Source organism: Mustela nigripes, chromosome 5 (genome assembly GCF_022355385.1).
Source record: "Mustela nigripes isolate SB6536 chromosome 5, MUSNIG.SB6536, whole genome shotgun sequence".
Classification (NCBI taxonomy): domain Eukaryota; kingdom Metazoa; phylum Chordata; class Mammalia; order Carnivora; family Mustelidae; genus Mustela; species Mustela nigripes.
Window position 1 is genome coordinate 128,207,192 of NC_081561.1, and position 16,164 is coordinate 128,223,355.

The following is a 16,164-nucleotide window of genomic DNA, read 5'->3' on the forward strand; positions in this document are numbered from 1 at the left end:
CAGGGGCATTCTTAGAGGCTAACTAGCCAGAGGAAGGGAAATACCCAACTCCAGCCCACTCGAGCCATCCTGTCCCACCTAAAGTAAAAGAAAAAGACTGAGAAAATCTTGAGAAGTTCACAGTTCAGAGGCAGATGTTTACTTGAAGACAGACCTAATCATAGGGCTGTAGGACGCCTCCCCTTTCCCTATACCTTACCATCACATTTCCTAAAGGCCTATTTCTAGCAGTTCCTTTTATGCAATACATTAGGTCTGGCTGTCAAGAAAAATTGCAAGGCATTGTAAGAGGCAAAAGACACAATCTGAAGAGAAAGACCAGAAACAGACATGGCAAAGATGCTGGAATTATCAGATTATGAATTTAAAACAACTATGATTAATATGCTAAGGGCTTTCATGAATAAAATAGCATGCAAGAACAGATGGGTGATGTAAGCAGAGATGGAAATCCTAAGGAAGCATCAAAAAGAAATGCTTGTGATCAAAAACACTGAAACTCTAGCCCTAACCCTTGATGGCCTTACAAGTAGACTGGATTCAACCTAGAAAAGAATCTCTAAGCTTAAGGATGTATTAATTGGGGCAGCTGGGTGGCTCAGTCAGTTAAGCATTTGCCTTTAGCTCAGGTCATGGTCCCAGGGTCCCGCGATCGAGCCCCAAGTTGGGCTCAGCAGGGAGCCTACTTCTCCCTCTCTCTGCCTGCCACTCCTCCTGCTTATGTTCTCTCTCTGTCAAATAAATAAATAAAATCTTTTTAAAAAGGATGTATCAATAGAAACTTCCAAAACTGAAAAGCAAAGCAAACAAAGACTGAAAAAAAAAATTCAACAGAACAGAACATCCAAGAACTGTGGGACAACCACTTAAAGTATAACATACACAGAAGAAGAAAGAGAGGAAGGAACAGAAGAAATATTTGAAGTAATAGTGACTGAGAATTTTCCCAAATTAAAGTGAGACATCAAACCACAGATCCAGGAAGCTCAGAGAATACCAAGCAAAATAAATACCAAAAACCTACACCTAGACATACCATTTTCAAATTACAGTGAATTAAAGATACAGAAAAAATCCTGAGCAAAGTCAAAGGAAAAAGAAAAACCTTACCTATAGAGGAAGAAAGATCAGAATTACATCCTAGTTCTTGTCAGAAAATATGCAAGCAAGAACAGAGTGGAGGATACTGAGTGTTTATCCAAAGAAAACGAAAATATTCATTTGAAAAGATACATGCACCCCTACATTTATTGCAGCATTATTTACAATAGCCAAATTATGGAAGAAAACTAAGTGTCCATCCATAGATGAATGCATTAAAAAAAAAAAGTGAGACACACACACAGACACACACACAGAGGAATATTACTCAGTCATTAAAACGGATGAGATCTTGCCATTTGCAACAACCTGGATGGACCTAGAAGGTATTATGCTAAGTGAAATAAGTCAGACCAAGAAAGATAAATGCCATAGGATCAATAAAACAAAGTCTAAGTTTTAAAAATCTAACATAAAAAATCTCCATCTAAAAATACCAAATGAATAAACAATCAAAAAACAAAAATAGACCCAAAAATATAGAAAATAAACTGATGGTTGCCAGAGGGGGCAGGGGTAGAAAAACTGGGACAAACTAGTGAAGGAGGATAAGAGACACAGACTTCCTGTTATGGAATGAATAACTCACAGGGATGGAAGGTACAACACAGGGAATTTAGTCAATGATATTGTAAGAGTGTTGTATGGTAACAGATGGCAGCTACACTTGTGGCGAGCATCGCATAACAAATAGAGATACTGAGTCACTATACTGTACATCTGAAACTAATGTCACATTGTATGCCAACTATATTCAAAAATTTTTTTAATTAAAAAAAAATGAGAGTGGAGTAAAATATTTAAAGCACTGAGAGAACCACTGACCTGAATTCTGTACTCTGCAAAATTATCCTTCAGTAATGAAGGAGAAATAAAACTTCTTGGACCAACAAAAATTGAAGGATTTTGTCACCAGTAGATCTGCCTTGCAAGAAATGTTAAAAGAAATTCTTCAGAGAGAAGAAAAATTATATAGGTCAGAAACTGGGATCTATATAAAATAATAAAGAGCTTTGTAGAAGAAATAAGAGAAGGTAAAATAAAACCGTATTTTTCTTATTCTTAATTGACCTAACAGATAACAGTTTGTTCAAAATAGCAATACACCAAGGTATTTTATTGTGTGTGCACATGTATACACTGTATGTTTATATGTAAGTAGAATGAGTGACAGTGATGATATAAAGGACTGGAGGGAGAAATTAAGATTATTTGTTATTATAAGGTACTCACACTACAGGAAGTGATACTATTACTGGAAAGTCAACTTGGATTAGCTATAAATGTGTAATGCAAACTCTAGGGCAACCACTCATACATACACAAAAAAAGTTTAAAAAGAAGTATAAAATGACACACTAAAAAATAAAAAAGTGGAATCATATAATATGTTCAATTAAAACCACAAAAATCAGGAAAAATGGAAGACAAAAACAACAAAGACAAGAAATAGAAAACGGTAATGAATATGGTATTATTAATCCAACTATATCATAATCACGTTGAATGTCAATGCTCTAAATGTATCAACTAGAAGACAGAGGCTGTCAGCATGGATCAAAATACACCCAAACTACATACTATCTGCAAGAAACCTACTTTAAATACAAAGACACATATAAATTAAAAGTAAATGGACAGAGAAAAATTTACTATGTTAATACTAATCAAAGGAAAGTGAGAATAGCTATATTAATTTCAGACAGAGCAGACTTCAAAGCAAGGAAGATATCGGGGATAAGGAAGGACATTATGTAATGAAAAGGGGGTCTATTCTCCCAGAAGACATAACAATCTTAACATGCATGTGCCTAACAACAGAGTGTCAAACTATGTGGCCCCAAAATTAATAGACTTACAAAGAGAAATAGGTGAATCCACTATCATGGTTAGAGATTTTAATACCTCTCTATCAGAAATGGCAGATCCAGCAGGCAGAGAATCAGTAAGGGCATAGTTGAATTCAACAACACCACCAATCAACTGTATATGATTGATATCTAAGATTACTTCATCCAACAATAGATTATGCATTCTTCTCAAGCTCACATTGAGCATTTACCAAGAGAGACCACATTCTAGACCAAAAAACATACCTTCACAAATTTAAAAGACTAGAAATCACACAATGCCTCCTCTCAGATCACAGTGGAATTAAACTAGAAATCAATAACAGAATGATAGTTGGAAAATCCCCAGATGCTTGGAAATTAATAAGCAAACTTCCAATAATACAGGGATCAAAAAAGAAATCTCAAGAGAAATTTTTAAATATTTTGAAATAAATGAAAATGAAAACAACTTATCAAAATCTGTGGAATGCAGAAAAAGAAGAAAAAAGAAAAAAGTTGTGAAATGCAGTGAAGGTAGTGCTTAAAGTGAAATTTGTATCACTGAATCCCTATGTTAAAGGAGAAAGATCTAATATCAATAATCTAAGTTTGCATAGCAAGAAACTAGAAAGAGAGCTAATTAAATCCAAAGTAAGCAGAATAAAAGAAATAATAAGAATTAGAACAGAGATCATAAAAATACATTATATGTTTATAAAAAATAAAAATAAATTTTAAAAAAAGAAGAATTAGAACAGAGATCAATAAAATTGAAAATGGGAAATCAATAGAGAAAATGAGTGAAACCAAAAGCTGGTTCTTGAAAAGATTATAAAATCAGTAAGCCTCTAATCAAGGTAACTAAGCAAAAAAGAAAGAGCACACCAATTACTAATATCAGAAATAAAAGAGGGGACATCACTACAAATCCTATGGACATTGAAAGGATAATAAAAGAATTCTATGAACAACTATGTGCCCCCAAATTTGAAAAGTTAGATGATATGGACCAGTTTTTTGAAAGACACAATCTGCCAAAATTCACACAAGCAGAAATAGACTATCTGAATAGACCTGTATCTACTAAAGAAATTAAATCGATAATCAGTAAACTTTCAGAACAGAAAGGATCAGGCCCAGATGAGTTCACCAATTAATTTTGCAATCAATTAAGGAGGAAATTATACCAGTTCTTGACAATCACTTTCAGGAGACAGAAGCAAAAGAAATACTTAAGTATAAGTTTAACAAAATATGTACAAGATCTGCATGAGGAAAAGCATAAAACTCTGTTGACAAAATAAAATAAAAACTAAATAAAAGGAAAGATATTCCATGCTTGTGATTAGGGGAACTCAAAACTGTCAAGATAGCAGTTCTTCCTAATTTGATATAGATTCAACACAGTCCCAATCTAAATTCCATCAACTTATTTTGTGGATATCAACAAACTAATTCTGAAGTTTATATGGAAAGACAAAGACCCAGACTAGCCAGTGCAATATTGAAAGAGAGGAACACAGCTGGAGGACTGACAGTATCCATCCTCAAGATTTACTATAAAGCTACGGTCATCAAGACAGATTGGTATTGACAAAAGTATAGACAAACAAATCAATGGAACAAAATAGCCTAGAAACAGATTCTCAAATAAATAGAGCCAACTGATTTTTGGCAAAGGAGCAAACGACAGCATTGGAGGAAAATATGGTCTTTCAACAAATGGTGTTGAAACAACTAGATCTCCATATGCAAAAAAAAAAAAAAAAAGAGATGGGCGCCTGGGTGGCTCAGTGGGTTAAGCCGCTGCTTTCGGCTCAGGTCATGATCTCAGGGTCCTGGGATCGAGTCCCGCATCAGGCTCTCTGCTCAGCGGGGAGCCTGCTTCCCTCTCTCTCTCTCTGCCTGCCTCTCTGTCTACTGTGATCTCTCTCTGTCAAATAAATAAATAAAATCTTTAAAAAAAAAAAAAAGAGAGAGAGAGAGAGAGAGAAAATCTAAAAATAGACCTTACACCTTCACAAGAATTAATTCAAAATGGATGACAGACCTAAATGTGAAACACAAAACTATATAAAATTCCAAGATAGCAGAGAAAAAAATCTAGATGACCTTGGGTTTAACAATCCAGGAGGGACTGTGGACTCTGAGAAACAAACTGAGGTATTTTTGGAGGGGAGGGGGTGGGAGGTTGGGTGGGCCTGGTGGTAGGTATTAAGGAGGGCATGTATTGCATGGAGCACTGGGTGTGGTGTGTAAACAATGAATTTTGGAACACTGAAAAATAAAATAAAATTTAATTTAAAAAAAAAAGAACTACTTAGTCACATGTAATTCGGAAGCACAATCCATGAAAGAAAGAATTGATAATCTGGACTTCACTGAAATTTAAAAATTTCTATTCTGTGAAAGCAAATGTCAAGAGAATGAAAAGATAAGCCACAGACTAGGAAAAAAAACCCCAAACATTTACAAAGGACACATCTGGTAAAGAATTATTATCCAAAATATACAAGGAACTCTTGAAATTCAACAATTAAAAAAAAAACAATGAACCAAAGACCTCAACAACTTGCCAAAGAAGATCTACAGACGATAAATAAGCAAGTGAAAAGATGCTCCACATCACATGTCATCAGAGAAATGTATGTTAAAACAACTATGAGAGAGCACAAAGCCCTATTAGAATGACCAAAATCTGGAACACTGCCAACAGCAAATGTTGGGAAGGATGAATAGGAATTCTCATCCACTGCTGATAGGAATGCATAACGGTATGGTACAGCCACTTTGGAAGACAGTTTGGTAGTTTCTTACGAAACTAAACAGACTCTTGCCATACGATCCAAAGGAATTGAAAACATGTTCACGTGAAAACCTGCCTGTGAATATTTATAGCAGGTATATTCATAATTGTCAAAACTGGGAAGCAACCAAGATGTCCTTCAGTGGGTGAATACATAAATAAACTGTGGCACATCCAGATACGGAATATTGGTCAAGGCTAAAAAGAAATGAGCTATCAAGCCATGAAAAGACACAGAGGAAACAAATGCATTTTATGAAGTGAAAGAAGTGAATCTGAAAAGACCACATACTTGATCATCTAAACTGTATGACAATCTAGAAAGGGAAAAACTAAGCAGATGGTAAAAAGATCAATGGTTGCCAGTAGTTTAGGGAAGTGGGAGGAGGAGGTGAATAGGCAGAGACAGAGGATATTTAGGGCAGAGAAACTACTCAGCATGAGACCATGATAATGGATACATGTCCTGATACATTTGTCCAAACCCACAGAAGGTACAACACCAAGAGTGAACTGTAGCATCAACTACAGACTTTCGACTACAATGTGTCAGCGTAGGTTCATCAGTTATAACAACTGTACTGCTCTAGTCCGGGGTGGGGAAGTGTGTGTGGAGGGGGCAGGGGTGGTGGTGTTGATAACAGGAGAGGCTGTGCTTATGGGGGGCAGGGGCGTTTGGGAAATCTCCATACGTTCCCCTCTATTTTGCTGTGAACCTAAAATGCTCTAAAAAAATAAAGTCCATAACAGAAAGGAAATAATTAGATAGCATACACAGTACGATCTTACTTAAATTCTGTGAAAATATATTTACCATAGTAAGAAAAAGTCTAAAAGAAAAGAAATATACGTATTAGTAGTTGTTATTTTTATGGTAGAATTACATGTGACTTTAATTGTCCCCCTTTTACTTTCTGTGTTCTCTATGATCTAAATTTTCTACAGTGGAGAAATACCACTTATGTAATTTAAAAATCTTAAATGGTTTTAAGAACAGCTTTGTGGATGAGAGAGCATTCGGACTAGCACTTGAAAGACAGGTGAGACTTTGATTTGCTCAGAAACTGAGAGAATATTAGTGATAAAAAGAATTACGACTGAAGCTCCATGGGGTGAGAAACTTCAGGCAACTTCGAACTCAAACTGCCTCATGAGGCTAGAGCATAGAATACTTGTAGGTAGGTAAGGAAGAAGCTGGAAAACTGCATTGAGACCTCGCTCAACAGCTGAGTTCCATCATAGTTACCAGAGTAGGGAGCACAGGAGAGGAACAATAAAGACAGAGATGAGCAACAGCACCTTTTTCATTTAGTAAGAAAATTTAGTTATCTGGAATATTCCTGAGCACTTAGTTCGGCCAACTGTTGGTATCATAATGGGTATGTCTCCAAAAAGGAGGCAAAATGATTTAACAGGGGAGTTCAGAGACAGAGAGGTCAACCTAGAGAAAATACAACATCATAAGGCAAATGTAATTGAAGTCTTAAAGAATCATTGCTACATAAATACTTCCAAAGACATCAGTGCTCACCAGCCAAGTGATTTCCCAACAATACACTCAATAAGCCTGTGGGACTTTAAGTACTATGCCCCAGAGATGGACATGGGGAAGAAAACTGAACTACTAGATTTCTACCAATGTCACAAAGCAGGTGGACTATCTGAAATGCACATCAACTACATTTTTGACCATCACTGCAGGAAGATCGATCCTACAGACAATTGCAGTGGGGTCTGGACATCTGATTCATACCACTGTGTTCTAAGCACTTCCAAAATCCATTCCAGAACACGAATTCTCTTTAACATTTTCTGAAGTAAACGCTGACCTATTAGAGATTCCCCACTATTATGAAGAAAGCAGAGAAAAATAAAATATACCAAATGGCCCAAACCATAATACTCCGTTCCAGGTATCTGAATACTACCTAAAACCATTCCAATCAGTCCAACTTAGTAACTATTTAAAAAAACAGCTCCCATCTGGGGAGCAACTGACCAGGCATCGTGTTAGGTTCTTTACAGACTTTTGGTCTTTAACCCCTACTGTCTTGAGCAGACAGTATTATCATCCCAATTTCACAGAAAAAGAAAACATGGCTCAGAAGGCTTAACTCACTTTTGCTGTACACCCAACGAACAGGAGATAGAGCTGGTGGCAGGGTCTTTTTGGCTGAGAGCCACCGACCCTACTGCTGGACAACATGGCCCAATACCAGCCACTTGCCCCCAAAACAGCATTCTGTTAATGCCACCAATATTATTTTCCTGTGCTAATAACATGAGTGGGGCAACTGTGGGAACCCCTCAGGACTTATTTCAGACAGATAATTGGATCTCTGCACTTTATCATCATAATACTGCCATGGCAAACAGAAAAACCAATATAAATTTCAAAGGAAAGAGCTGTGCCAAATATTTCTGTGGCCCCATTTTTGTCTCAATTGCCTACAAAACGAAAAACTGGGTAGAATAATAACTATGTATTTCATTGGCTTGGGGGGTCAGAGAAACAAATTCCTTTTATAAAATCAGAGGCAAGAAGTTAAGAATCTCCAAATATAATGCCTATACATTTTGAAGATCTCAAATTCCCTTTAAAAATCTCAAGAATTAAATTGCAATTTAAGATATCTATAAATAGCACGGAATTGAGCAAAATGCTACTGATTTAAGCCAAATGAGAAAATGAGCAAGAGGCCCTTTTGCTATCATTACAGAACAAAATTCTTTAGGGACTAGAAGCAGTGTTCTAAGAATAGAAAGAACATTTTCTCCCTGAATACCCCACCACTCCCTCACTCCACTCCACTTTGATCTTACATCTATAGGCAGCTTTCTCTTTTCTCCCCCAAAGAAAAGGCAGGGATTGATCTGGTGGAAATATCTCAACATCTTTGAGTATTAGATGAGATAAAGAGTAAGAAAAAGATCACTACTACAAAATACTTTCCATACTTTTGCCAGAGATCAACAGAGGCAACCAAGGCAAAGGTAGTCATCTGTTCAGTTCTTTCCTAGCCCTCCAGTGCCATTCCTGCAGAACAGAGGACAGCTGGATATCAGGAAAGAAACAAAGGAAAGGGTCTAAGCACCAAGGGATATCCACCTTATCAAGTCCCCGCTATGGCTAGTCATCAGGAATACAAAAGTAAATAGCATCTGGGATTGGATTTCTCTATTAAATACTCCCGCAGCACATCACACTTCTTCGTAGCACTCATTACAGGATCACATGTCTGGTTTTTTAGCTACATGTTAAATCTTAAGAGACTTGGTTATGGAAATGTAAAATGGTACAGCCACTCTGAAAAACTGTAAGGCAGTTTCTCAAAAAAACTAAAAATAGATTCCCATAGGATGCAGCAATTCCATTTCTGGGTATGTATCCAAAAGAACTGAAAGCTGGGTCTTAAAAAGATAACGTGTACACACATACTCATAGCAGCATTACTCACAATAGGCAAGAGGCAGAAGCAAACCCCATGGTCCACGGACAGATAAACAAAATGTGGCCTATACATGCAAGGGAATATTATTCAGCCTTAAAAAAAACAAGGAAAACCTATCACATGCTACAACATGGATAAACCCTGAGGACATTGTGCTGAGTGCAATAAACGAGTGACGAAAGACAAACATCCCATGCTTTCACTTATGTGAGGTACCTAGAATAATCAAAATAATTGAAAGAGAAAATAGAAAGATGGTATCCAAGGGCTACAGGGTGGGGGTGGAATTAATGTTTAATGGGAAGAGACTTTCAGTTTTGCAAGATGAAAGTGTTCTAGAGATTGGGTGCACATTGATGTGGGTATACAGATGGCTCCCAACTGACAATGGTTCAACTTAATGATTTTTCAATTTTACAATGGTGCACAAGCAATATGCATTTGGTGGAAACCATATTCTATTCTAATTTTGATCTTTTCCCAGGCTAGTGGTCTGGAGTGGGATCCTCCATCCAGCTCCCAATCAGCCACATGATTACAAGGATCAACAACCCATATACTTATAACCATTGTGTACCCATTCAACGACTCTGTTTCTCATTTACAGAACAGTATTCAATAAATTACATGTCATAGCCAACATTTTATTATAAAATAAGTTTTGCGTTAGATGATTTTCCCCAACTGTAGATTAGTTAAGTGTTCTGAGCACCTTTAGATTCGGCTAGGCTAAACTATGACGTCCTGTGGGTGAGGTGTGTTAAATGTACATTCAACTTACGTTGACTTTACAATGAGTTTATCAGTACATAACCCCACCTTAAGCTTGAGGGAGATCAATACTTAGCATTACTATACCCTCAAAGACAGTTAAGCTGGGCAGGGGAGCTAGCTGCCCTGGAATGGCGCTGCCAGAGACCGGGCAGTTCAGGACACAGCTGACCAGACTCTTGAAGAAATGCCAGTTGTCAGGCAGTGTGTTCATCACCCAGAAGAAGTATGATGGTCGCACTAAACCCATTCCAAGGAAAGGCTCTGTAGAAGGCTTTGAGCCCTTGGACAAGTGTCTGTTCAGAGCTCCTGATGGGAAAGAGAAGATCAGCACCATGGCGAGCTCCAAAGAAGGGAACCCGAGTTTCAGATGGCTGGCTTACTCAGACCTACCAGGAGTTAACACGGATGGGCTGAAGGAGGGGACCAGAAAGAATGACAGCAGGAAGAGCAAAGCAGCACAGGGAAGGGTTCTAGATACCCTGCTTTCACCAGCTAACCACCGAATTACTTATTTTTCCCATGGTTTTTACTGTTGGCCTCAAAGCTAGGTTTCTGGCTCCCCTACAATAAATTTTCAGGTGGGTTGAGGGTCATTTTGGATGGAAGAAGGGCTGAGTGGTTACAGGACAGTTGTAAAAAGCCAAGTTTATTTTAGAATTGGCTGATGGGTCTGTGTTGCATGGTTGTATATCCTGGGATTATAAAATCTCTGCATCCAGGTGAAGAGCCGTGGATCATTAAACTTGTATTTACCCACAAAAAATTTTTTTGAAAAATAGTTAAGATAGTAAATTTTATGTTACATATATTTTACCGCATTTTTAAAATTTTCCTAATCAAAAAGAGACTTGGAGCACCTGGGTGGCTCAGTCAGCTAAACAGATGACTCTTGGAGCACCTGGGTGGCTCAGTGGGTTAAAGCCTCTGCCTTAGGCTCAGGTCATGATCTCAGGGTCCTGGGATAGAGCCCCGCATCAGGCTCTCTGCTCAGCAGGGAGCCTGTTTCCCTTCCTCTCTCTGCCTACCTGTGACCTCTGTCTGTCAAATAAATAAATAAAATCTTTAAAAAAAAAAAAAAAAAAAAACGGCTCTTGGCTTTGGCTCAGGTCGTGATCTCACGGCCATGGGATCCAGTCCCGCACAGGGACCCACGCTCAGCACAGAGTCTGCTTGGGATTCTCTCCTTGTTTCCCTTTCCTCCTCCCTCCCCATCGGCCCCTCCCCCTGGCCCAAGCGCATGTGTGTGCTGGAACACATGAGCTTTTCTCTCTTTCTCTCTCTCTCAAATAAATAAATAAAATCTTTGAAAAAAAGAGAGACACTTTTTCCCCTGTAGTTTCATTATTTAAGCACAGGTACTTGCATATGGAAGATATTTAACAAATATGTATTGAATGGATAGATGAACGGAGGAGGGGACGGACGGATGAAAGGACCGGACAGAGAGATGGGACTACGAACAGAAGACCGACATATACACCAATAATTACTATGGCATGTCAACCTAGTGAAGTGGACCCTGTGACTATGAAGAAGGGAAGAGTCCCTACTATGGCTGACTCTGATATAGTATTTACCCTACAGAACTACTTTGTCTTATCCACCAACACCACACACACAGAAAATTTTTTTAAAGATTTTATTTATGTATTTGACAGAGAGAGAGAGAGAGATCACAAGTAGGCAGAGAGGCAGGTAGAGAGACAGGGGGAAGCAGGCTCCCCGCTGAGCAGAGAGCCCGATGCGGGGGCTCGATCCCAGGACCCTGACATCACGATCTGAGCCAAAGGCAGAGGCTTAACCCACTGAGCCAGCCAGGTGCCCCCACACAAAAAAATATAATAGAGATTTCATTCTTTCGGGTTGAGTAATTTTTATTTTTTCTCTTATTTCTCTTTATCACCATATAATCTGTCTTTCGACCTAGATGAAATTAAAAGAGAAAAATCCATTTTTGTCACCTTTGCTCTTTCCAGAACCTCTCTTAATCCAAAAGGGTAATGTGAAATAAGGCTTACAATCAACACTGCAGAAGACGAAAGCAGGTGATAAGTAGCTTGCCCGTAAGTTATTAATCAGCTATCCTCCAGGGCGTAGTGTTACGAAGCTGTGTCATGTAATAAACAGCAGGCGAAATGAATTATCTCCATTTTCTGACTCTGAAGTGCAGGCATGTGCTATAAAACTAAATTGACATCTGTTAGCAGGCTTGTCACATGGATGGTTTTTTCCTGCAGAATCTGGAATAAATTAAATCTTAAAATAAAACTTGGAACAGAGAGGCTGCTTTACATAATTCCTTCTAATGGCGTGCTGATTTTAAAGAGAGGCTCTCACAAGAAATGTTTCATTATCATTTTAATTGCAAAACTGTTGAATGCCACTCCATGCTAGGAAATCAGTGTTTTTATAATGTCCTTATGTTTTTAACTAAAAAGTGGCAAGTGACACCTTCCTCGCTGGCTGGAAGATAAATCAGCTTTTACCTCCAAATAAAACCATGGCCACTTTTCCCCCAAGTCCCTGGAGCTTGTTTCATGGGTGGCTGGTTATGCAGGGCACCTCTGAGCACTGGCACGGCTGAGTTCCCGGGTCAGAAATGGCTGGCCGGGGTGTGACCTCACAGGGTTTGCTCAGGAATACAATCCCTCAGAGGATTCACCAATAGATTAGCAAGTTCTGGGGCCACTTACTGTCAAAAGGCATTAAGCACTTTCTAACACAAGAGAGAGGAACTGGCGGAGTTGCATGACCCGGTGAAACTGGGCTGTGTAACACTGAACAAAACATTCTGTGCAAAAGAAAGTCACATAGACGGAAACCTTCACCGGTCCCAAAGCTTACAGCCCCTCTGCTCCCTCAGGACTCCTTTGGCTCCCCTTCCCAAAACTTTGCCAAAATGACAAAATCCTCAGACAACTACACCCTCCCCTGGTACACAGCAGAGAAGAAAACCAAATACCAGATCCCCAGAGGCTCGTTTCCTGCAGGAGTGGAACCCTCCCCTTTTGTAATAATGGCAGGTGCCTTTGAAAATCTCAAAAATGCAACACTCAGTCAAAATGCTTTGTTTTACATAACATCATAATTCTGCTCTCCTTAAAATTCTTCGTTCATTTCTCTCACCGATATAGCGTATTGGCCTGTACGACCTTCTCAAAGAGTCACGGCTCATATCCCACACCTTCTCATAGGGAACAGCGAGGCACAGAGGACATAGGAACTCAGTGAAGAGACAGAGAAGGAGGCTGCAGAAGTGGACAGACTCTCAACCCCCTTCTTATTTAAAGGGTTTCCCACACAGGAGGGGGGGGGGGAGATTTGCAAAGGGAAGGCTGAGGCCCCACAGCCCTCTCTACATGCTGAGGCCCCTCCCAGGGTGATCTTCCTATTACCTGGGTTAGAGTTGGGGTGGGTCAGTTGAAAAGGCAGCTTCCCGGGCTCCATGACAGACCAACTAAGTGAGAATCTCTAAGGTTGGTTCTGGGTTCGAAGTTTTTATTGTTGTTGTTGTTGTTTTAACTTATTTGACAGACAGAGATCACAAGTAGGCAGAGAAGCAGGCAGAGAAATTTGGCTCCCCACCAAGCAGAGGGCCCCATGCGGGGCTCGATCCCAGGACCCTGGGATCATGACCTGAGCCGAAGGCAGAAGCTCTAACCCACTGAGCCACCCAGGTGCTTTTGGGTTTTTTTTTTTTAAAGATTTATTTATTTATTATTTGACAGACAGAGATCACAAGTAGGCAGAGAGGCAGGCAGAGAGAGAGGAGGAAGCAGGCTCCCTGCTGAGCAGAGAGCCCAATGTGGGGCTGGATCCCAGGACCCTGGGATCATGACCTGAACTCAAGGCAGAGGCTTTAACCCACTGAGCCACCCAGGTGCCCCTGGGTTCGAAGTTTTAATCAAGGTCCCTAGCTGATGGGATCCTTTGCTTATGCTATTAATTTTGGTTTGTTTTCCAGTGTTACCAATGCTTACAGTGCAACCTGAGAACCACTCGGTTGTAGAGATGGGAGTGGGTGTCCAGACGGGAGCACTGCTCACGCACGACTCACCAGTCATGGCTTCTGCCCAAGGAAAACACATACCACTGCTAGATCCAGAGGCACCTAACTCGTTCTTCTAACAGGCTTTATAACCTGCATGCTAGCTAAAAACTGAATGGTCTGAAAAATCACTACGAGCCCAGAAATTTGCTTCACAGCAAATCTTACCATTATAGATAAGTGAAAAAGGGTAAAAAGCCGAAACTCATTTCCTACGTGTTGAGTGCCGAAGTTCTAGATCCCCGTTCCCAAGCTGGTTTGTCCTTTAGGTATACTACAGATTGATGGGGACAGAAAAATGTCTCTACATCTCAAATTGCAATTCAGGAGCGTAGCTGACTCATTATTCCTAAATTGCTACTGGCTCATTTCACAGAAATGCAGGCTTGTCATGATTAAATAGCATTTCTGCAAGACGAAGCTGCCTTCAAAGACAGAAGATACACACATCTCTCTGGAAAAGTAATATAAACAAGTCTACACGGAAGACTGCCCTGGGCCCTAAAAGAGTCACCTGGATTTCTACCTTTACCATAGCATATCTTGTTGCCATGGTGTTTTCCATCCAAGTATCCTGAACGTCAGTGGATAAGGCTTCGGGATGGTCTAGCTGCCGCTTCGGAATTCTGCGGTGGGCTGTGTGAAAAGATCAAGCATCCAAACTTCATTACCTGCACGTTTTATTTAGGAAGATGCTGGGTAGAAAGTGAGGTCATGTACCTTATATATTTCCTGAGCACTTCCCTAGGTAGTTGGGATGAGAGCCTAATGATGGGAGTCCTGCTCTTAAGCCATATGCTCCTTCATTAGGAACATACCTCTGACAGGCAGGGATCTAACTGGAGAGTAAACCACGAGTCACCTAGGACTGGGGCATGTCTGGGCCTTGAACTGGTATGGGAGACCACTGGGAGACATTTTTTTTTTTTAGGATTTTATCTATTTACTCAGCAGACAGAGATCACAAGTAGGCAGAGAAGCAGGCAGAGAGAGAGGGAGGAAGCAGGTTTCCCACTGAGCAGAGAGCCCGATTTGGGGCCTGATACTAGGACCCTGAGATCATGACCCGAGCCGAAAGCAGAGGCCCCAACCCACTGAGCCACCCAGGTGCCCCGGGAGACATTTTTATAAAGGAATGTCCCTCCCGAGGAAAAAACTTTGTTCCAAGAAACAAGCAAGTTTGAAACTGAAATCTGGTAGAGGCTGGCACAGAAATGGAAAAATGATCTGAAGCATAGGACATCATCGGTGCCTCATACCACCCTTGGCAGGGACTCAGGCTGAGGGTGGCGGACGTCGGAACACAAGGTGGTCCAGGGGTGTCCAGGTGGCCCCGTCAGTTGAGTGGCAGACTCTTGGTTTTGGCCGGGGTCTCATCACCATGTCCCAGGATGGAGCCCAGGGCCTGGCTCCCAGCTCCACGGGGGGTCTGCTTGGGTTTCTCACACTCATTCTTCCTCTGACCCTCCCCCCTGTGCTCACTCTCTCTCACTGAAATAAATAATAAAATAAAATATAAAATAAAATGAAATAAACTAAAATAAAGTGGTCCAGTGCCAGGCCTCTTGGAAGACACCCATTACTAGTAAACATCCTCTGCTCCTGTGTTACTCAGACTACCTTACAGGTCTTGCTATTCAAGGTATAGTTCCCCAAGCAGCAGTCTCACCAGAGCCTGAGAGCATGCCACGAATGCCGCATCTCAGGACACACCCCAGAACTTCAGAATCAACGTCTGCATTTTAATTAGATTCCCCGGTGATTCACCTATACATTAAATATGAGCCAAAATGACATGAAATATGATTTAGGCACTACAAATAAGCATTTCAAAATCTTCTGTTCGTTAGGTATTTTTAACATGTATTAGAAAACATAAGTAAGCCACAGTTTACTCTTGAGTCCATGGGTACTACTTCTCCAGATAATTCTAAGAAAGGTAAGTCAGTTTAAAGTTGACTTAAAGGAAAGTTTAAGGGAAAATGTACCCCCATGCCAAATACAAACCGAAAAGTGAGATTTGTAAGAGAAGGAGATTACAAAGGACGTGAACTAAAGCTATATTGGAAGGGGAGGTGAACGATGAGAGACTAGGGACTCTGAAAAACAATCTGAGGGTTTTGAAGGGGCGGCGGGTGGGAGGTTGGGGTA

General features: G+C 40.1%; 2 protein-coding genes across 2 annotated transcripts in view; one reads left to right on the forward strand and one right to left on the reverse strand.

Moving 5' to 3' along the window:
• The window catches only part of METTL24 (methyltransferase like 24), a 98,053-nt gene that overhangs the window by 28,047 nt on the left and 53,842 nt on the right, over window positions 1-16,164 (reverse strand). The gene's annotated exons all lie outside the window — the stretch shown is intronic.
• Window positions 10,094-10,513, forward strand: LOC132018510 (signal recognition particle 14 kDa protein-like). The gene has a single exon (XM_059401487.1). It carries the CDS (start codon window positions 10,094-10,096, stop codon window positions 10,511-10,513), a length of 420 nt encoding a protein of 139 aa, XP_059257470.1.